This window comes from Bacillus rossius, chromosome 1, assembly GCF_032445375.1.
Source record: "Bacillus rossius redtenbacheri isolate Brsri chromosome 1, Brsri_v3, whole genome shotgun sequence".
NCBI lineage: Eukaryota > Metazoa > Arthropoda > Insecta > Phasmatodea > Bacillidae > Bacillus > Bacillus rossius.
The window spans coordinates 247,953,768-247,976,953 of NC_086330.1; the positions used below are offsets into that span (position 1 = coordinate 247,953,768).

Below are 23,186 nucleotides of genomic sequence, written 5' to 3' on the forward strand. Positions count from 1 at the left end.
CGTCTCCCTGCGTCCACCTCCCTGCGTCTCTCGAGCGCGACTGCCCTCCCACGTGCCGCGCAAGCGACTCCCCTCCCACGTGCCGCGACCTTGACTCCCCCCCTCCGCGAGCCCGCGGAACGCGCGGATTGGCCACAGGCGGAGAACCACGGCCTAGGCGCCCGGTGAATAATACAAATAAAATAAATGAAATATAAACTATAAAAACAAATTAATCTGAAATGAAATACAATACAAAATAAGTACATACAAAAGGAAACACAAGTCTACACTGCACCCTCGGCGAGCAGAAACACTTCCACGAAGCAACACTCGGCAGGAGAAGGCATTGGCGTGACATATAGGCCTGTAAGAGTTAAGGAGGCCTTTGGGCCGACGTCAACTGTTTTAAAGGCAGTTGTAATATTCAATTATTTAGTAAACTTTCAAATATTTGTACCTCATTTTGCTCCTTTTTATTCACAATTATTTCTGGATTTGGGATATTGTTTAGAGGTGTTCACATGCATCATTATAATTTTATTCCTTTGAACATTCCTTTTTAGTACCCTTAACCAGGTGTGTATAAAGCAAAGATTTCACGGGGGGATAGGAGGCAAAGTCTAGTGTGTAGTTTCCATTCCTTTTCATCTCCCCAAATATGTAATCCTATTTCTTATGTCTAATTAAAAGTGTGTTGAGAGTGTCAGAGTGTATTGGTGTCTGTGTGACAGTGTCTGGATGTGTTTGTCTGTGGATGTGTGTTTCTATTTGTCTCTGTGTGTGTGCTCACCTCTGTGTGTCTTTTTGTGTGTGTGTGTTTAGTGTACATAATATGTATTAATTGTAAGTTTTTAATTATCATAGTTATGTGCAATAATTACTCCATTTAAACATTGCAACCGATACAGGGGCGTAGCCAGGAGGGGGTTTTAGGGGTTCGAACCCCCCCCTTAGCACCAAATCTTTAATTAATTTCTTATTCATCACTCAAACAAAATTTCATATTAAAATTAATAAAATTTTTACCATTACAATATTTAAATTTAAGTACCGGAAACTGCTAAAATAGCACTATTTTACACCTTTAAATCCAAATTTTCCCGGGGGAGGACCCCCGGACCCCCCGCTTTAATACGGGGGGAAGGGGGGGGCATGCTTCTTAACACCCCCCATACGCTAATCCTGGCTACGCCACTGAACCGATAGGATTATTAAATGAAGATTTTTAAAGACTCCTCATTACAGACATTGTGTGTAGCAACATGCCATTATTATAACAAAACTATTGTTTATTATTCCACCATAAATTAAAATGTAAATTATCAAGTCAAAACCAGTGCATTGCCAAAAAAAAAAAAAACTGCTTGTAGCAAAAGCAAAAAGACATAAATGTGTAATGTAAGATCAATAATTGTCAATCATAGCACTACAGCACTAACTGAGTGAGATGACTCAATGGTAACACATTACATTTACATTCGAAATGTCCACAGTTCAAATCATAGTTTAAACATCCTAATTTTTATTTTAAATAGTTTCCTGAAATCACAGCACGCGAATACTGTGATATTTCCTTACTGCAGGCCGTGAGCAAATCCTTCTGCATTTTCCTTGGAGTATGTCAGTTGAATGTGTCCACTTCTAATGAAGTTAACAAACACAATCCAAAAAGATTAAAGTAAAAATTTTATATAGCTTCCCTGTCAAAACATCCAGACAGCCACCTTATAAACATATAATATTTATCTAATTGGGTTATATTTATGCTCGACACCTTTCAACCAGTAGGTTTTGAAAGCTAGACGATTTTGTCAAAACACCTGTTTTGTCTATCAATTTCATAATCGCCAGTGGCGTTAACAATTTGCTGATTACTGTAATTTACAAAATTTCTTGCTAAATTAAACAATTATGATTGAAACTCATTTCTGAGATAATTAAAAGATATGTACCACTGACTAATCTGATAGCTATCATTATTGTGTATACTAAACTAAAGATTTCAACAAAACACACACTTTTTTTGTTAGGCCTCAGACACTTTAAAAAAAAGTATTATTCTTAGGAGAGAAATTTAAAAGAAATCCTTGTATAACCAAGAACAAAAAATTCTTCTACAATATCAAAGAAATACCTACACCCCCATTTTATTGATTAATAAACACCTGCTATTGATACCATTTTGCAACAACTTTGCATTGAAAGAACTTGCAAGATAAACATTACCATTAATTAACAATACATTTCTAAAAGGCTAAATATTTGCATATTTTTTATACATTTTACTCACTAATTTAAATACCTCAATTTCTCACTTAGAAAATTACTAATGAAAAATACTATAATATAATAATACAAAAACTTTATAAACATACTTTGTAATGTATTTTTTTAAATTACTTATGTGAAATGTTTGCCAACAACAAAATGGAAAACAAAATTCAGTTAGTTATATCACTGCTAAGCTAAAGTAAAGTTAAACTCATAAATATTAAACAAAATGATTAAACACATACAGTCAAATACATATATGGAATTAAGCTTAAAAGAGAGTTTGAAATTTCTGCTTCCAATTTTAAGTGCTGACGCATGTATACCAAAAAAATGTGTGTGTCTTATATACTCAGTCATATCAGTTTCTGAACTTATATCTTACAATAAGTGCCTAAAAATAAGTTAAATTTAATGTAAATTTATACACGAATAATAATTAATTACTGAATCCAGAACAAATACTTTGTGAATCTTAATTTTATTTATCATGCCACTGATTTGTCACAGTGATTATAACATCAATTGCAACATGGTAATAATGTAATAATCAATCATTTTCTTTACAGGTTCTATTGTTAAGAAAATATTATCATACATTGTACCCAGTGCAATACAGACAGACTTATTTAGTGAATATTTCAAGAATGGACATCAATCTACAAGATTTCCACTCACTGCATCTTTAACTCTATCTCTTACAACTTGTAAACTATTAAAATATATTATGACATAGTTATAATTTTTTTTAGTTACAAAACCTACTTTATTTTAAGCATACTTATATTTAACTAGTGGTGGTAGGGTGACAAAGGAACTCTGTTCTCTTCGCACTAATGTGGATGGGGACAACGTAAGCTTCGTGCTAGCCCTAAATTTTTCTTGAATACAGCCAACATTACGAGCGTTAATTTTCTTCAAAACCAAGCAACATTTCTATTGATTATATGGAATACTTATTGCATAAGTAAGTTAATCTCTAGCTGAAGAACAAACAACTGTCCGGAATGCTAGTAAGTCCTGAAGCGTAGAAACCTACATTAGGAATGAAGCAGATGTATTTCTTGCCTGAGCCAGTCAGTGGTTGTAGAAAATGGATGGGCAGTGTTTCCCTTCAAAAAAGACATTCTGTCATTTCTGGAAACTTGTAGGACAAAATTCCTAGTAACTGTATGTAACATACATACTCTCAAAATAAATGTTAATGTTAGCAATCATTACAACACTTTTTTTATACCCTTTCAAAGAGAAATCCTGGTCAAAAATTAAAAGTTATAGAGGTATGATGTTTGAAACTCCTACTACAGTAATGGCACATGTTGGGAAATACCTTTCATTATTTGATGTGGTCATACAGACATCAAAGTGTATACTGCCAAGAAACACATGGTCTAAAGAACACCAATTTGACTGAGAAGTTATTTTAGCAGTAAGCATGTAAACAGTAAACTGTTAAGCATGGGAATAAACAAAGTGACGGCAAGCATGCTATATCACAGTTAACATAACACGTCAATTCATTTCCCCCACCTGAATCACTATCACAGCCTACACTAGATGTGACTACTGTTAAGAGGGGTTGAAGGGACACACAGCAATGTAAGTCTCATATCTTCCCCTTAACTGGCCAGCTACATGCTACCTGCAACATTACTCTACTACATAGTTCGGCTTATTCTCAGGGTAGCTATATTAATGTCACAGATACATGTATGTGCTCTTCTATCACACCACTAAGCCGAGTAACTAGACTTACAGTGGATCATCTCGGATAAAATGAACTGTAACTGTGCAACAGCTTTATAAAATATGTTTTAAAAATCTGGACTGAAGTTTTTAAACTATAAAATGGAGAGTCAAGTCATGAAACATATGTTATCATTAATGCTTTAAAACTTCTAAAATAAAATAAAAATACATTAAATTTATTTAAAATCATAATACTACCAAACATTCTAGCATCAAAATAATGCATCAATAAGTTCTGTTGGAAACAATAAAATCATTAGGTAACTTTGGTGTTGGTTTGAATAAGTTATGTTGGTACGACTGTAATAGAGTGAGTAAGAAAATACATATGGCTGGTGTGTGAGAAATGTGTGTAATAGAAAGAGGAAATTACACAATATTAAGTAAGATGCCTAGTTTTAATATAACCTATTAACAGGTTATGGGCCCAGACCGTATGAAAGTACACTGGTGTTATTGAATAAGTATCACAGTTTTATTGCGATAGTGATGTGTTGAGAAAAGAAGAAGAAAATACACAGTGCGGGCGTCCATTATGGAATCCAACTACAACTGCATTAGATTGGCAAATGGATCAAACTGGAGTGTATGGAAATTTCAAATTACGGTCCTGTTAAAATCAAAAGGTTTATATAGCGTGGTTTCTGGAGAGGAGTTAAAACCTACTGTGGTGAATGACGATTCACAAACCGAGACGGAAAAGAAGAAATTAAAGGAATGGGTGACACGAGACAGCAAAGCTCAAGAAATAATTGTCACAAGATTAGAAGAAGGACAATGATGCACATTTTGGCTTGCGAGTCAGCACAAGAGATGTGGAATAAATTGTTATCAATTTTCGAACAGCAGTCGGAAGTAAGCTTGCATCAACTTCAGCATAAGTTCTTTTCTTTAAAATACGAAGGGTAAGGAGTCGCGGCTTTCCTGTCAAAACTGCAAGAGTTGGTGGTCCGGCTGAAGCAGCATGGGGAGAAGCTGTCCGATCAAATGCTAATGATGAAGATTTTAGTATCACTACCGGAAGAATACAAACACTTTGTGTCGGCATGGGAGTCTGTGTCAACAAAGGACCAAAAACTTTCAGTTAAGTGCACGTCTGTTGATTGAAGAGGAGCATATCTTTGGAAAGGGCAGTCAGGATAACGCCCTGTAGTCTAAAAATCAAGGTAGGCCGAATCCATTAAAGTGTTTTAAGTGTGGGAAGGCAGGACACATTCAGAAAAACTGCTATTCAAATAAATCAAAAACTAATAATCCAGGTGGGAGACGTATGTGCTATTACTGCGAAAATATGGGACATATTAGTAAAGATTGTAGATGGAGGTTAAAAGCTGAAAATAGCTCTGACCCTGCTCACCGCACACTAAAGGGGGGCAATCTGAATGCTTTTATCAGTGCTGCAATGGTAAGTGAAAGCCTGGATGACAAAAGCTGGTATGTGGACAGTGGAGCATCTGAACACATGTGTGCTCAAAGACATTTTTTTATGACATGCGCAAGCTGGAAAGTGAAAAACATATAGTAATTGGTGATGGGTCAACACTTGTGGCAAACGAAGTAGGGACTGTGAGAGTAGAAGTGTATGATGGTAATTCTTGGCAAATATCGGAGATAAAAGATGTGTCATATGTTCCTGATATCAAAGTCAATTTATTCTCTGTTGGTGCAGTGTTGAGAAGAGGTTATCAAATTGAATGGAGAGAGTATAAATGTGAACTTAGTAAATCTGGAAAAGTGTATGCTGTTGGAACTCTGGAGGGGAAGCTGTACAATATGATGTTTAGGTGTGAGCCAATCCCAGCTGTGGTGAGTGTTGTGAAGAAGCCTTCCATTAAAATATGGCATGAAAAGTTGGTGCACCAAAATACAGAGCAGGTCAAAAATATTCTGAAGAGCCACAACATATAAGTGCAAGGTACTGAGGACTTCTTTTGTGAAGCTTGCATAAAGGGGAAACAACAGAGACTACCTTTTTCATCAAGTAAACACAAAACGACGGAGACTTGTAAGATCGTTCATGCAGACATTTGTGGCCCGATGGAAACAGCATCAACTGGAGGTTCAAGATATTTCCTATTGATAAAAGATGATTTTTCAAGGTATAAATTTGTTTACTTCTTGAAGTTCAAATCTGAAGCTAAAGGAAAGATTAAGAACTTCCTAAGTATAGCCTAAAACGACACCGGAAATCCAGTAAAAATTCTGAGAACGGGAAACGACACTGAACTGTGCAGTCAAGAAATGCTGAAAATCACTGATGAAATGGGAATACGGCACCAACCATAAGTCTGCACCTTACTGCCCAGAGCAAAATGGGAAAGTTGAAAGAGAACTAAGAACAGTCATGGAGGCAGCCAGGACTATGCTGGAAGCCAAAAACCTGAACAAAACCTTAAGGGCGAAAGCAGTTAATACTGCAGTATACACCATCAACCGGACAGGCACGAGTTCTGTTAAAGGAAAAAGCCCATATGAACTATGGTTCAAGTCAGTTCCTGAAATCAAACATTTTGAAGTGTTTGGAACAGAGACTTACATGCAGGTGCCTAAAGAGAAAAGAAAGAAATGGGACCCTAAGAGCACAACAGCACTATTTGTAGGGTATCAGGAAAATGCTAAGGCCTACAGGGTGTATGTACCGAACCGAGGAAAAATTGAAATATCAAGAAATGTAGTGTTCAAGCCAGATGGTGTAACTACAACAATGGGAATCGAAGTTACCAAACCTATCCAAACTGAAGGGCACTGCAGGGATGAAGCGGAAGGCGTACAACTGGAAATTGTAGAGGGAAGCAGTACAATTGAAAAAAGTTCCTTAAATAATGAATCTGCAGATGAAGAGGGGAATTCAGAGGCTTTGAAACAGATAACTGGGGAAAGAAATGTGAAAAGGTGGGAACATGTAATTTGAGGGATAGAAAAAAACTAAAGGAACCAAGGTATCTGAGCCAATATGAGACAAGTTTTCTTTGTGCAGATGAGCCGCAAACATACGGAGAAGCAATGATGAGCAATGAAAGGCAAAAGTGGAATGAAGCTATCAATATTGAATTGAACTCTATAAAGGAAAATGACACCTGGTCAGAAGTTACACCTCCAAAAGATGCCTGTGTCATAGGCAGCAAATGGGTATTTAAGATTGAACGAAATGAAAAAGGAGAACCAGTGCAGTACAAAGCGAGACTAGTTGCAAGAGGTTTTGAGCAGCTCAGCATTTTTGATGCAAGGGAAGTGTATGCGCCAGTGGCTAAGATGACGACGCTTAGAATTCTGTTGGCGACTGCAAATGACCTGGGCATGCCGGTCATATAGGCTTTTTCCTTTAACAGAACTCGTGCCTGTCCGGTTGATGGTGTATACTGCAGTATTAACTGCTTCCGCCCGTAAGGTTTTGTTCAGGTTTTTGGCTTCCAGCATAGTCCTGGCTGCCTCCATGACTGTTCTTAGTTCTCTTTCAACTTTCCCATTTTGCTCTGGGCAGTAAGGTGCAGACTTCTGGTGCTGTATTCCCATTTCTTGTATGTCAAGAACACAGACAAAACGAAGCTATATGTCCTGCTGTATGTGGATGACCTGCTAATAGTAGGCAACGATGAGAACCAAATTCAGGCATTGAAACAAAGTCTGAAGAACAATTTCAAGATGAAAGACCTAGGACCGGTGTCAAACTACTTAGGAATTTGTATCTCACAAGATTTAAAGTCTGGAACTCTAAAATTGAATCAAACACATTTTTTGAAATCATTGTTAGTGAAATATGGGATGGCGGACTGTAGACCCGTGTCCACACCAATGGACCCACTCTGTAAAATAAACTGCCACGACACTGAAGAAGAAAAAGAGCTGGAAACAAAATGTCGACAGATTATTGAAAGCCTGTTGTATGTCGCCCTAGGCACAAGACCGGATCTTAGTGCTACTCTTGGCATTCTGAGTAGATATCAAAATCGGGCAAGTGAAGCGCTATGGGTTACCCTGAAACACGTTTTGAGATATATAAAAGGGACCTTGGACTTGACACTCGTCTACCGACGACAAGAAACCGCAGCTCAGCTGAGTGGAGATGCTGATGCAGACTGGGGAGGAGATGTGGAAGAAATAAAATCTACATCAGGTTTTGTATTCCAACTCCAAGGTAATACCATCACATGGACCTCCAAGAAACAGTCAACTGTTGCCCTGTCATCTACCGAGGCGGAATACATGGCTCTGAGTGGTGCAGCGGCCGAAGCGTGTTGGATCAGAGGGGTACTGCAGGATCTGGGAGTGTTAAAAAGTGAACCTGTGATCCTATACGAAGACAATCAAGGTGCAATAAGAGTGTCAAAAAAACCCAGAGAATCACAAACGGTTGAAACACATTGACATTCGCCATCATTTTGTCCGAGAAAAAAATCAGTGAGGGTCTTATCAGTGTAAAATATGTGTGTACTCAGGATCAAATAGCTGACATGTTCACTAAAGCAGTGAATAAGATCACATTCTTGAAATGTATAAAAGTATAGGCCTAGAATAATGCAAATTATTGGTTAGGTTTTTTTAGCTGTTCACTTGTATTGTTTACTTAGTTGTTTCACAAAGTCTACCTAGATAAAGTTTATTGAGGGGGGCTGTTGGAAACAATAAAATCATTAGGTAACTTTGGTGTTGATTTGAATAAGTTATGTTGGTACGACTGTAATAGAGTGAGTAAGAAAATACATATGGCTGGTGTGTGAGAAATGTGTGTAATAGAAAGAGGAAATTACACAACATTAAGTAAGATGCCGAGTTTTAATATAACCTATTAACACCTTCACATTCAACAACAATAAAATCTTTATGAATAAAAATGATCTACATTATCTCTCTTCTAGTAATTACCTACATCATTTTTCAGAATAATTTTGTGCCATGCTATTTTTCAATTATATCTTTTTCATTAAGATTATTACACCAATCACCAATGAAAATAAACAGATGATATCACTTTCAGTTAACCTTACAATGAAAATACACAATTTGGGAAGATGTATAAAAAACCTAATAATCATACCAAAATTATGTAGTATTCACTGTAATACAAATCAATACTAACTACTGCTACTGTATTGATAAATATCATTTGAAATTTGTGCACTTTATACACCAATTTCTCCAGCAATTAGGGAAAAAATCCAGGTAAGACCCAGTGAGAATGGAACCCGTATAACCTTGATGGTGAGTGAACATGACCTATTGACCACTGAAACCCTCCTCGGTATACATGGGCCAGCAACGGATCTGCTCGCGTGAGCAGTATCACGACAAGCACAATCAGACACATATTGGGAATTAACATTGTAGCCCTATAATTCTAACATGTATGTTGTGTTGGCAGTAGGCTTAACTGCTTACAAAATCTACACAATCATCTATACAATCATCTACATAAATAAAAATTTTATGTCAGTTTGTTCAAGATCTTAAAGCTACGAAAGTTCTCTACTGATTGCTTACAAATTTTGACAGAATGTTGCATTTGAATACGCACGTATTATTGAGTATGTCACCCCGGTGACGGGTCAAAAGATATATAAAAATATAGATAAGAATATTTAGACATAGAGGTATAGAGAGACAGAGGGAGGGAGAAGTACAGATATATAGAGAGATAAAGTGAGGGACATATTTAGATATATAGAAATGTAGAGATATTTAGATAGGAAGGTTGATATATAGAAAAATAGTGATATAAAGGTTGATATGGAGAGATATAGATAGAGAGAGATGCTTTGTATGTGTGTACTTACTTCACACAAATTTAAAACATAATGTGCTCCTCTCTTCTTTTTTTCCATTAAACCAGACTGAGCCACAGCAACGCATGGCCAGGTATCGTTAATAGATACATAAATGTTTAAAAATTAGATAACTGATATTTTAGGGTAACGGTACATCTGTACTTTTCATTTTACTTGAAAAAGTAAAAGGAAAGTAACCAAATTCACGGGGGAAAAGGCTAAGTTAAAAGAAACATCTGGTGTACACAAAAAAGTATAATATTTTCCTTGATGATTTATTTTTTTATGAATATGTGTTAACATAGTATTGTTACAAAGCGTGCGGGAACCAAGGCCGTGTTGTGAGCCAGGTGCTTCCCGGTCAGTGAACCGGACCAGTGGCCCCGGGCAGCTGGCGGCCTGCACTGCCACTGACGTCACATGCACATACTTTCGGGGATTAGAGTGGCCCAGCCTCGCAACACCCCACCCCCACGCCCTCCTTCATCAGCACTGTTAACTATCCCTTAGCGACCTGGGAATCCCACGTGCTTACTGAGGCCACCGCTTGGAGTAGCGTGAATAAGAGCCGCTGTTCTGGATGCTTCGAGCATCATGTCAGCCCGGGATGACACATCACATCACAACCACTCCAGTCAGTTCCAAAAAGATGACAAACAGGTATAAAAGCGACGACGCTGGTATCCATGGAAGTTGCAACAGGCGAGTTGAGTGAAGTGCAAGTTGGAAGAGTGGTACATATGCGGAGTGTGTGTGACCAAGTGGCACGAAACTGTGTGTAGACAGGTGCGATGTACTGGGTGAATCACTGTTGAACCTAGCTCCAGTGAGGAGTGTGAACTGTGAAACTTGACAGATACTTAGTGATTTGTGAAGAGTCATTACGTGTGGTGATTTAATTAGTAACGTAAATATTAGTAGCAAATAAAACTGTATAAAATTAATTGGGCGGACCTTACAAACCCATTTTCCCCACTCATAACAGTATATTCCTTTTTATTTAATAGTCCCAAATGTTATAAGGAGTAATTTTATAAGTAATCATAACTTTTTATATTAGCCCACAAACAGAAAAACACATTTTAAAGGTGTATACATAGCTTGTACTAATCTGAAATTAAAAATAAATATATTTACACTGACAGGCATTTAAAATAACTGATATTTGCCTGTGTAGCGGCATGTCCTCGTCATGGACACCCCTCTGTAAGCACTTCTCCTCTTGAATACAGGCAGCTGTGAACTCTAATTGGCCAAACCACTACCTCCACTCTTGACAGAGGCTTAGCTGGGCATCTAGTTACCATCCGCCTGGATGTTGACAACCCAGCTGTACATGCTGTAAGTAGACTGTTTTTTGCTTGCAGCCAGTATCAGCCGGCTGGAAAATTTGAGACCACCAAGGCAGGTGTAACTCCCATGAGAGGGATTTGGGAATGAAAAGGGGGGGGGGGGGGGAGTAATTGCATCACTGGCCTGACAACAGTGTTTTTATTTTTATGTAATGTTCAGCCATTTCATTAGAAATAAGGTTTAAGTGAAAATATTAATATATTGCAAAAAAGGTTTTTTATTTCTTAATTATATTTTCATTTAGTTTTAGAACTGGCACATGGAGCTAAGTTCTTGTATGTAAAGTAGTTTGCCAATAGTGTGTATGCTAGTAGTAAGTTAGTAATTCTAATTCATTTAAGGGCAGATTTTTTCATTGCTTACACATGCATTCAATCCACGCCTTGCCACCCACTGTGACTCAGCATATGTGGCATTACGTGGTTATAATTAAAAGCTACTGTATCCACAACATGATAATTATTGCACAACATACTAATGTTTTAATATGCTGGCATGTCTCCCTTACAGCATGTTACACATGAACACTTACTATAGAGCATCCCACTCTTAGATTGCAGTGTGGAAGTAAATGGGCGCATTCTCTCTCTCTCTCTAACACACGCTGATTGCCGTTAGCGCTGTCCTTGTTTCTTCGTGCGTTGTTGCCAAATATCAAACGAAATTAAAATTTTAATTTTTCGACCAGGCTTTTTTTCATATTGTATAGCATCGAAATACGCATCAGTCAATGCTTATTTTGAATACTTAACAATATTTTAAGTGTCCAAAAAAATTAAAAACATAACTTATTCACTGCGAACTGTTTTGAAGTATTCCGAGATGTTTCACATAAAAAAAAAAACTACATGTGTATTCCATTCAGATTTTTTTTATTAATAAATTAATGCCTTAGGACGCCACCGAACAAATGTTAAGACAAAAACTATACAGGTCTCACTTAAATAATTTTTTTAATATATTGAAATGCATTTTCTCACAAACCAACACATCAAAAAGTTGACCAGCGGAAAACTTTTTTCTATTAAAGATAGATGGGGGACGAAAGCGTGAAAAATGTTCACAATGAATTGAATTAGTTTTTAAAAGCAGCTCCATCTCAATTGCTTCTACAGTTTCCGTGGAAATAGCTGTTAAAGATGTCTTATCAGTACAAGAGCGCGCTGCAATAGATGTTTCTCTCACAAGCTGCCGTCGTAAGAGGAAACAGGGTTGTGTGTTTAGATAAGTGGGGTTCTGTCCTGCAAGCAATTTCAAATACATGGCTTCCTTAGTCAACCATGTATTTCCTTAGACACGCATTTCTGAAAACCAGCCTGCCAGTTAGTATCGCGTCTCGCGACGAAGCAACGCGTTGTGTACGGTGACTCGTTACAGTTATAATTTTGACAAACAAATTATATATTAACATATGTGATTTTATTTTATACATTTATTTTTATTACGTACATATAAAATATGGAAGTTAGAACACCGAAAAGAAATTATATCGGTAGGCTACGCGGAAGGGAGCGCAAGATTGTGTTGAATGTATTTGAGTATTTTTTCAAAAAATATGAGTGAGTGCAATGCAATTAAGGAAGCTTACCATTCTTCTGGTCAGCTCTGTGCTACTCTTATGGAAGGGGTATCAACATTGGTCAGCGGTAGCGATAGTGATTAAAAGGTATGTGATGTTATTAATTTCTTAATCAAGTTAACGTTACAATTATCCTATAAATTCCTATGAATGAAATGTGTGTGAACAGATTCTTGTTGTAAGTTAAAGTTAAAAAAAATTCCTTATCGGCACAGCCTAAAGGTGCAGGAAGATTTTGATGATTATATTTCTTTACATTAGAACAAAAAGGGATTTTTATATCCTTAAACCCATATTTTTTCTCTTCCCCTTGCAGTAATGGTTGTTACAAAATATATTTTAATCGAATCTTGAACATAATATGTAAAATGTATCAAATAAATACGAAGGAATTTAATAGCGATGATGGTACAAAATTTTGAATTATTTTTCTATCCTTCTCAACACTAAGCATCTTATCAAACATTGTTTTTGACAAAGTTTTGGAAAATAATTATGATATTTACAAACAATTTAAACAGATCTGATAAGGTGTCTACTAAGGCAGTTACGTTTTTTTTGTCCGGTGAAAATATTTTTCGAACCCATGCAGTTATGGCTGGTCGTATCAAAAATTTATTTAGAAAACATTTTTTGGCATTAGGTACTCCGAGTTATCATACGTTAAAACGGATGAGATATTATTCATATTATGGGAGTTGTTGCAATTTTTCTTTTTTTTTTCAAAAAAATCTTCCCCATTTCGACCCAATTGTTCGGATTTTTCCCATAACTACTCGACCGAGAATTTCCATTACAGTATTTTATTTATCATTTTGGACACGACTTGTCCAAAAATACGGCATTTATCGGGCCCATGAAAATGTGATATATATATATATATATATATATATATATATATATATATATATATATATATATATATATATATATATATATATATATATATATATATGCCGTATTTTTGGACACGTCGTCTACAATAGGTAGTTTTTATTTGAAATTAACATAAAAGTGGCATTATTACAAATTTATATGTGTAATAGTATAAAATATTATAAATTACGATATTATTTCTTAAAATGCTTCTTGTTCGATCCGAATTACAAAGACACATATCTCCTGAAATTCGTAATGTGTTAGAGATTTGGCAACAGCGCGCGCCATAAGCCGTGTACTGCAATCTAAGAGTGGGACGGGCTATAGTTATTAGTCACCTTGCGTGATGACCATAAGAGAAATAACAGGTGTATAATCCAATTATTGGGATTAAACTGTTTACAGCAATTTTAGGAATCACCAACAAGTTTTAGTTGATACACAAACATCTTACCCCCCCCCCCCTTCCTTCCACCAATACATGTGCTTAGTCATCACCATGAGGTACACTGAAAACCATACATATCACTCAGCCTGGCTATTCCTATTGTATTTCATTTTGTATGCAACAACCTAGCTGAATAACCAATGTGTGATTTATTGTGTTTTAATAGCTGAATAAATTATAAAAAATTAAAATGTTGGTTTTTAGTATGTAAATTATTTGGCTGTTTTTGTCAAGTTTGTCATTTATAGCTGTAAGATATTGTATAGACAAAATGTCTGTAGATATAAGTGATACATACAACCATTTTGACTGACATGAAATATGAGTAATTAGTTGCTTGCAAATTATAAATTAATGATATGTGAATTCCAGAGTCATACAGTAACATGTTATATTTTTCATTGAAGATAGAACAAAATATAAGAAAAAATTTATATTTTTATATACACAAAGCTGCTAACTTAATTTTTATATGTATTACTCAAATTTTTTTTCTACATAATAAAAGACTAATTTCAGTCAAATATAATTAAAGTCACATCTAATTGTCCTCAAACCACAACTTTCTTTTATAATTATCCTCAGTAAGAGTGGTAAAATAAACAAGTTCTGATTTTTTGCTGTCATCAATTTGTTACATTCAGTACATTAAAAAGTCTTTTCTGCTCAGTAAAATACAACTGCATAACTATAATTTAAAATATAATAATTAGTACATAAAGAACTAGCCCAAACACTGCAGATAACATTACAATATTTAAACACAAAAATGCCATCTTTATAACCAAAAAAACTCTAAATCTCATCGGAGTGGTTTAGTTCAGCTGTGGATTGTGAATGAAAAATACATGGCACAAAACAAATAACAGACCAAAGAAACACTTTGCCACATTATTCATGTTTATTAGAATTATAACTAAATTATGCAGAGTATTTCAAACTTAGCAAACCATTATGTTTTACATAAATCAATGGCATCAAAAGAGAACAAGAGAACAATCAGTGCCAGACAATGGCACCAATGCAACAGTCGGATGATACATAAACGTAGGAGCTGACATTATGAAGCAATTCAGCAGCACATATCTAGATAACACAGCAGGTACATGTCACACTCATGATGTCAAAAATGTGAACTAATTGTCAGTTTTAGTTTCGCTGATGCCTGGTGGAGGTGAAGCTCAAGCTGGCATGTTGTACATCTTCCATGCTAGTAATGAAGCCAGAACATGATCCCCTCTTGATACTAAATACATGGTGCTGTCCAACACATTTCTTTTAATTTTTCTAGGACTTTTCAGCCATACCCTACGTAAAACTGCAACATAACATTTAAAGTCAATCAGGTATATTAAGTAAGTACATTCCATTCCAATTTTGGCAACACTACACCACTTGGGTAAATGTGAAAAAACATTGAAATCTAATTTTGAATAACTAGAAAAACAATTATTGCAAGTAGGTTGAATCAAACCTAGTTAGGTGTAAGTTTTTTATTTTACTATATAATTTTTAACTGATACTGGCTACTAATATTTTTTCATTATTAGTAAATATGCCTTATTCTAAACTCAGTCATTGGTTCAGAAGGAAAGTACTGCATTTATAGACTCCACTTTAATGCAAAAGAAACTAGAAATTTTTACAATGCCTGCAAAGTTTTTAAATGTAACTTCTACTGAAACAAGATAAATACTACTAATAAATAAGTTTGGAAATACATAGTAAATATACTGTCAGGACCAAAGTTTTTTATGCAAAGGCACCAAATAAATATCAACTACAGTAGAACCTCACATATCCGACCATGATGGGACCGGGCCATGGTCGGAACGGCCAAAAGGTCGGATATCCGTAGGAGCAAAAAAAAACGCCTTTCCCAGCTATACAGTTTGTACAGTAATACAACTTTATTTGTAAAAATGTTGCTGTATACATTTCGAACATTTACTGTTGTTAAATTATAGATGATAAGATGAATACAATGTAAGCAAACCTTATTTAAAGAATTCAGTAATGTATTTTTGTTTCAGTTTTGCCAAACTTGATTTTGCGGAAGTGTCCCTCCACTTTTTTTTGCCCATAATACGTTACGTTACGTTAAAAAACATAGAACAGTACAAGATTATAGTACGAGCACATTCTACACCAACAATCACGTCTGACCTTACAGTTTGCGTCACTTTTTCAAGTCTGAACAGGCTCGCCAACCACGGAGACTAGGTCGGATATCCGGAGGAGTCGGTTGTGGGAAGGTCGGATATGAGGGGTTCTACTGTAATTGTGGAAATCAGAAAACAAAATATAAAAGAGCCACAGTAAAATCATCATTTACATACAAAATTCAATGATACAAAATGTAATTACTTGAAAATACACCAAACCAATATAATAAAATAAAAATATACAAAAGTATTTTATAAATTATAGCAATCTAATAGGCTTTAATAATAAAGATAATTATTGTTTCTTTTTTGTATGTACCAATATAATCTCTGGTAATTTGTATATATAACCAGAGAGAAAATTCTAAGTGAAAATACTGTTTTGCATGGGAAAACTTGACACCCATGTGATTCATGGCCATGACATCAGAGAACTATCTTATTTTTAGGTCTAACCAGAGTAGCAAGTGGTTTGGCCAGTAATTAGTTCCATTTTATAATTTTGTGAGGCGCAATGGCTAAAAACATGAATACGCACATGAGGTACAAATAAGTCTGTTGAACAAAAATACAAAGTGATAAAACACAGTGTTTGGCGTGGATAAATGCTAGATGACTTGAAATAGCAATGGGAGTAACTTAAACATAAATATTGAAGAAGACACAGATTATATATTTAAATTTATAGTTAGAGCCAACAATAAAATTTCAAAGCCATGCACAATGTTTTTAAGACTATTATACATATAGGCCTCTATGACTAATAGCCACATAATAAAGCTTTTATGCAGGGTAAATTATGTTTTCAAATTAATGTATCCTGTAAATATAAAGACAAGATATTGTTATATTCAGGATAAAAAAAAAAAATATTTTTATCACAGAAACAGCAAGTGAGTTTCAGAAAATCGTAACTTGGAAGCAGCAAGAAAAATAATGGCCATATGTAAATAAGATTATCTACGAGACCTACAGTAATAAAAAAAAATGACTGGTTCCAAGTTGTTACACACAATAATCACACTAGAATTATACACTGACCTACATTTGATTTCAGTTCAAAACCAGGAATAAGTTATGTTATTCGCAATATTACTCACTACCTGACCAGTACTTACAAGAGTATATTACGAAGGCATGCTTATGAATTGAGAATCACAAAAAATCAGATGTTGCCACTCATTTTAACTTTATTACGAGCCTTGCATCCTCGCATTCCCATTGCTCACCCTAAAATAATGATGAAAATTCAATGATGTCATGAACTCACAACCAAGAGTTGTTTTCAATTTTTTAGTGACATCGAAAAATTATACATTGACAACACATAATATAATAAAACTAAAGTGCACATAGGAAAAAAAATTTTCTTCCCTGTAAGTGTTATAAAAGTTAATTATTTTAATGACATTCACTACAACAAAATCAATTTTCTAGGAATCAGTACTGTAAATTCCAGTTATTGCTAATCACTAGTGTATCATCTATACAATATTGCCAATACCATACACCTACATTGCACTAGAGACAACTCCATTAAAAGTAGGCAAGACTGTTTTACACTCATTATATTAACACCAATTTGTAAAGTATTTAAAGTCACCACAAGAAGTTAAAGTGAGCCTCTCTTTTGAAAACCTTAAGTTTTAAATAATGTGTAACTAAACTCTCCTGTAACCACCACTTGTCACCTTAGCCCTTTGCTTGCTACGGCATGCTACAAAAAGTCATGCAACCATATGGCAGAAGCTGACAGTCTGAGGGTTCAAGCGTGGGAGTGAACAATGTACCCACTAAACACTGCCTGGTGACGGTTTATTTTATTTCTTTTTAGTTTAGTTAAGTTTATGTTTATTGCATCCATTATATCTTTGTGCTTGCACAAGTGTACAATGATACCGGTAATGTACACAATGATATTATGTTGGCTAACAGCAATGCAAGACAAAAAATGTAACTGAGCTACAATATAAAATTTCAAATCTGTATACTACATACTAAATATCTGTTTCTTCAAAAAACTGCAACCATCAACATCTACTTCACTCACTCTCAAGCCATCACAATTAGTAATTCTGAATTTATGAGAATTACTTTAAGAATAAGTAAACCAAGGCATTTACATTAAATTTTTTATCTTAATCAAGTAAATAAAGGCCATGCTAAAATTTATCTGTCCCAACCATGGTCTATTAGACACTGCTCTCTGATCGGCCCATGTTACCTTGTGGCAAAATGTCTTTCGCCCAACTGTCCCAAGCTGATCCATAGATACAACAAACTTTTGATAATTTTGTCCCTTGGTCACACGATAGAAGAAAAATGTGATTGCAATAAATCTTACCCAAATTATACAAAGGCAAAACATAAAAAACTAAACAAGTTCTAGGTAACTAAAGAACGAACTCCCAAACATGCATTGTTTGCTATAAAAATTACCAAAGCTTACAAAATTGTTTTAAAACATGGCTAAACTAACTTAAATATTGGGTGGTTCTATTTAAATGTATTCTTAAATCTTTCAAGCAGTATTGTGAATTTAAGAAAATATGTTAAATACAATCACGTCAAACAAATGAAGATGATAAAACTTATAATCTTGTTTTATTCACTGCTATTTAGTGGCAGTTTAGAGACCTATTGTAACGTTTTAATTGTAGCATGCCCTGCCTTTGAGCATCAAAGAGGACAGGAGAAACACACTCCAAAAGCAAAGGTACAAATTAATTGTAGCATAGGTTTATGTCTACGCAGTGCCACTTAAAGCCCCGCTATGATGTGATGGTGTTAAGTGCTGCTGCCAGCACCATGTTGGTCCCAACATGTCTGTGCACTGCAAAGCAAGTATAATGCAAGACGAGTGGCACTACAGCCCAGCTTTGTTTTTGTTCTCGCACTTTTCAGTTAGTAGGTACTTATGATTTAAAAAAAAATTATTTGGTTTTTAGCCTAAAATTAACAAGTTCTAAAGAGAAATTTAAAAAATATATATATGTCCATGTTATAACAATACTGCCTACACCCATTTCCAGAAATATTGTTGTTTAAATATGATTTAACTGACAATATTAACATTGTTATTATCTAGGAGAGGGGTGCATCCATAAAAATTCAAATAAAAATCCAAAATTGCATTTTTTTTATTCCTGACATTTATTGCAATCATTCTGAATTAAAATTAAAACCTAAAATTTAATAGTATTTCATTACCTGAGCAAAATTTTAATTTTTAAGTAATATGTTCATATAACGAAATGATTTCCTCCGTGTTAAATGTAGTAATTTTCTTACGTCACTGCTTTTCCGTGAATAAATTATACAATTTCAAGAACACTCTTTCAGAATACAAAAGACATTCCTCTATTTACTCTGAAAACAGAGTTTCTAAATTCAGAATGGGTTTTGAAAAATACCTGTTTATATGTTACATTACAATTCCTGTGCATTCATACTGCTGCCTCCATTTATTGTTAACCCATGTAGGTCTGTGTGTTTGTTTACGAGAACTTTAGTCAATATAGGTATTACTTTAATAATCAAAGTAGTTAATATTATGAGTGTATCTCAATTATAATGAAATTTTAATGTTTCTACTAAAGACATTCCTCTATTTACCCTGTAAACAGCATTATTTAATTCCTATTGGTTTCTGAGAAATTACCATTTAGGCTATAGTTCACATTTGATAGCCTATGCAGTGAAGCAGACACTGATTCTGTTGTTTTCCATACATAATAACATGTATATTTTTTATTTGAATATTGTAACACAATGTAACATAAATAATAACATAAAAAAATTACATGAGGTTTTACTGTGCATTCAAACTCAAGTGTCAACCCTTGACAAGGCCTTTTTTTTTAGTAGTATGGAGGTGCGAAGCACCGACATGTTACATGTGATAGCAGGTAACTTGAAGTATAAAAGGAATTATTATGTTTCACACATGCAATGACAATTCCTTTTATATGACCGGTTACTTGCTATCGCACATAACATGTCAATGCTTCAGTCTCCATACTGCTAAAAAAATCCCTATCAAGGGTTGACACTTGGGTTTGGATGCACAGTAGGGATTCACGTAATTTTTTTAAAGTTATTATTTACGTTACATTGCATTACAATATCCACATCAAAAATATACACATTATTATATGGTTTTCCATAGGATCGGCAACGCAATTAAAGCACAACATGGCAGCGGCTGATTCACTACATAGGCTATCAAATGTGAACTACAAATTGTAATTTCTCAGAAACCAGTAGGAAATAACAAACACTGTTTACAGGGTAAATAGAGGAATTTCGTTGTGTTCCAAAAAAAATATATTTTCCAAATTTTATTATTTTATTTATGGAAAAGTCACTACGCAAGAAAATTACTTTAAATACTTGAAACAAAACCTTTGTATGTTGTGAGTGACCGCAAGTGGTTGTGAAGATGACTCATTTAATATTTATTCATATTTAGATCTATTGTTATTTGATTTCATTAATACTTATGTATGTTTTCAAGGTTATAATTTTGAATGTTGCTGATTATTGCAAATGCATTTTCAGATTATGTATTCTTTATACATCCTTCATAAATATTTACTTTAAGTTCAATTACCAAGAAATAAGTCTTTCATTGAGCCTGCGTGCAATCAAAACTAAATTTATTAGTGCACTACACAAAAAAAAAGGTTGAATCAGGTGTTTCTTGTTAGGCTGCTGCTGACAGTCTGGTGACCACAGGATAAAAGTTGGTCATCTCAACTCAAGTGTAAAACTGGCTGGAGTAATGTTACATGTGACAAAGACCAATTAGATTTTAGGATTGGAAGCAGCACTATGCAGCACAGCTTCATAAATTGTTTACTATTCATGAAACACTAGTAACATTACAAAACAGCATACTTACCTATTGATTATGCAATACTTATATTCATCAAGTTCATTCCCATAACTAAACAGTTATTATAGAAGACAGAACACTTTAATATTGAAATGCTGTAACTAGTATTACACAGCTTCTTGGTGATTTGCTAGTAGTCAGGCTCCTTGGCTAACCCACACTTGAATTGGGTTACAGCTTCCACAGTAACCTTATTCCATTGGCAATTCCAACATCATTGAAAATGAAATACAACAATCCTGCCAGGGTTATAATCGAAACACCATAAACAGCCATAACGGCTATTTTGGGAATCACAGGTCCAAATATAATAGGACGCACGTAATCCACAACGTTGGCTTCAATGCCCCAGTGGTTGTGCATGACAAGTGTAGTTGCTAGAATGCAATCCATCGCCTGCGAAGGATACATCAAAGCGACAGGCACTACCCCCAAAAGCGCTACACTGAGCGCTCTCTCGGCAGACCACAGCTTCGTATGATCGTGGGACGCCAGACGGTGAGGTGACGTCGAAAACGCCTTCGCATTTACCAGTCCAATAAGGCTGCTTCGTCCATCTACTACTTTAGACAGATAAATAGCATTTCTTTGCGTTGCCTGATATGGCATGCGTTCCTGCATATGCTGGTATCCGTTATGATACTTCGCACACAGGAAACTGCTGCTCTTCGCAGTCCTACTGCAGCTATACAATTTTGTTACATTTCTGAGAAATCCTGGCAAGGACATTTTGTACAGTTTTATTAAACAACTATAGCACAAAAGCTTCACGAACACAGTAAAGGACGGTCAAACCAAAATAACTTATTGAATATAGGTTGGCGAGCCCATCGAGACATAAATATATCAGAGACTACATCATACTCAATTTTGCAGTACGTTAACATAAGAAACTCAGAACATTTTAGAGCTGTAGCAAACCGTATGTATTCGTTACTAAGTAACGGGTGCGGCATCTAGTAACGAGTAACGAAACGTTACGCACGAATGCATTTCGTTACTCGCATCTTTCGTATGTTTTACGCATGCGCGCGCTTATTCGTTACAAAGAACGATGTTTGTTTATTAAGAAAAGTATAATTTGGAAATTCGTCGTCCAAGTTTTTTACAGTTTATTAAAGGTATTGTGTGTGTAGACAAAGTTTGAGATTGTAACAGAAAAAAACGTAAGAAATTATTTTTTACAAATTATAAATATGTATGTTTTTGTTTTTTATTATCGCGTATTTTCACGTTTTTTGTTCTTATCTTAAAAGAGATATTATAATAAAGCCTGCCGTCACCCGCGGTCTTGGCTTCGAGACCTGGGCGAGGCCTAGTGGGAAGTGGTGGTGTGTGGGTATGTTCCGGTGGGCGCCAGGCTAGCACAGTCGCTAACCAATGGTTTTGGGCGTGGATACATTCTGCCCCGGCGTGGCCCACTAGGCCTTCGGCTGTGATTGAACTTAAGAGGGGGGTTTTCGTAGAGCTAGTTATCCAGTACTGACGTGTCCCAGCCAGAGACCGTAGGTGATGGAGGGTTTTAAGGTGAGGTTGAAAACCCCCGAGGTGTAGCGGGTTCAGGCGCTACCGAAGAGTTCCTTCTTGTCCGGCTGGTGATTGCCCTGCCTGGAATGTCGTCTGCCTGCCCTCTTGCTGGGCATGCGCAGAGATAGGGGAGAGGGGGGGGGGGAAACAGGAGCCTAGAGCGAAATCCCCGAAGGGCTGCTCCAAGGGGGGGAGGGAGTCTAGAGCGTAATCCCGAAGGCTGCTCCAGGGGAGGAAGGATGCTAGAGCGTTATCCCGAAGGCCGCTCCAGTAAAGGATTCCAGAGCGTAATCCCGAAGGCCGCTCCGGAGGAAGAAGAGAGAGAGAGGGAGAGAGAGAAGGGAGAGGAGAGCAGTAAAAAAACACCAATCCAATATTACTGCTGTATTTCCCCAGATTTCTCTGGGGTAAGGATCTTGCCAGGTCAACATTGCTGGAGTAATATATCCCCCAGCCTGGTACAATGTTCAGTGGCATACAGTGGCAAAATACAGTTACCCATAAGATTTCGGCACACTTCCCTAATTTAACAAATACTTTACAACATTACTATATTACACATGAATGCTAATTG

The 23,186-nt window shown here is 35.7% G+C and overlaps 1 protein-coding gene and 1 long non-coding RNA gene across 3 annotated transcripts in view; one reads left to right on the forward strand and one right to left on the reverse strand.

Annotated features, from left to right (window-relative positions):
- The window catches only part of LOC134527441 (uncharacterized), an 84,102-nt gene extending 81,110 nt beyond the window's left edge, over positions 1-2,992 (forward strand). For both annotated transcript variants that reach the window (XM_063360126.1, XM_063360125.1), the window contains exon 8: positions 2,823-2,992. In XM_063360126.1, coding sequence (XP_063216196.1) covers positions 2,823-2,989 — 167 coding nt within the window. In that variant the 3' untranslated portion in view covers positions 2,990-2,992. The remainder of the gene's footprint in view (positions 1-2,822) is intronic.
- An 11,910-nt stretch (positions 2,993-14,902) lies between these two features.
- Positions 14,903-21,994, reverse strand: LOC134527442 (uncharacterized). The gene is made up of 2 exons (XR_010074192.1): positions 21,092-21,994; positions 14,903-15,341 (listed from the first exon to the last, which is right to left on the reverse strand). It is a non-coding gene; the product is annotated as an uncharacterized LOC134527442 (long non-coding RNA).
- Between the last annotated feature and the right edge of the window lie 1,192 nt (positions 21,995-23,186).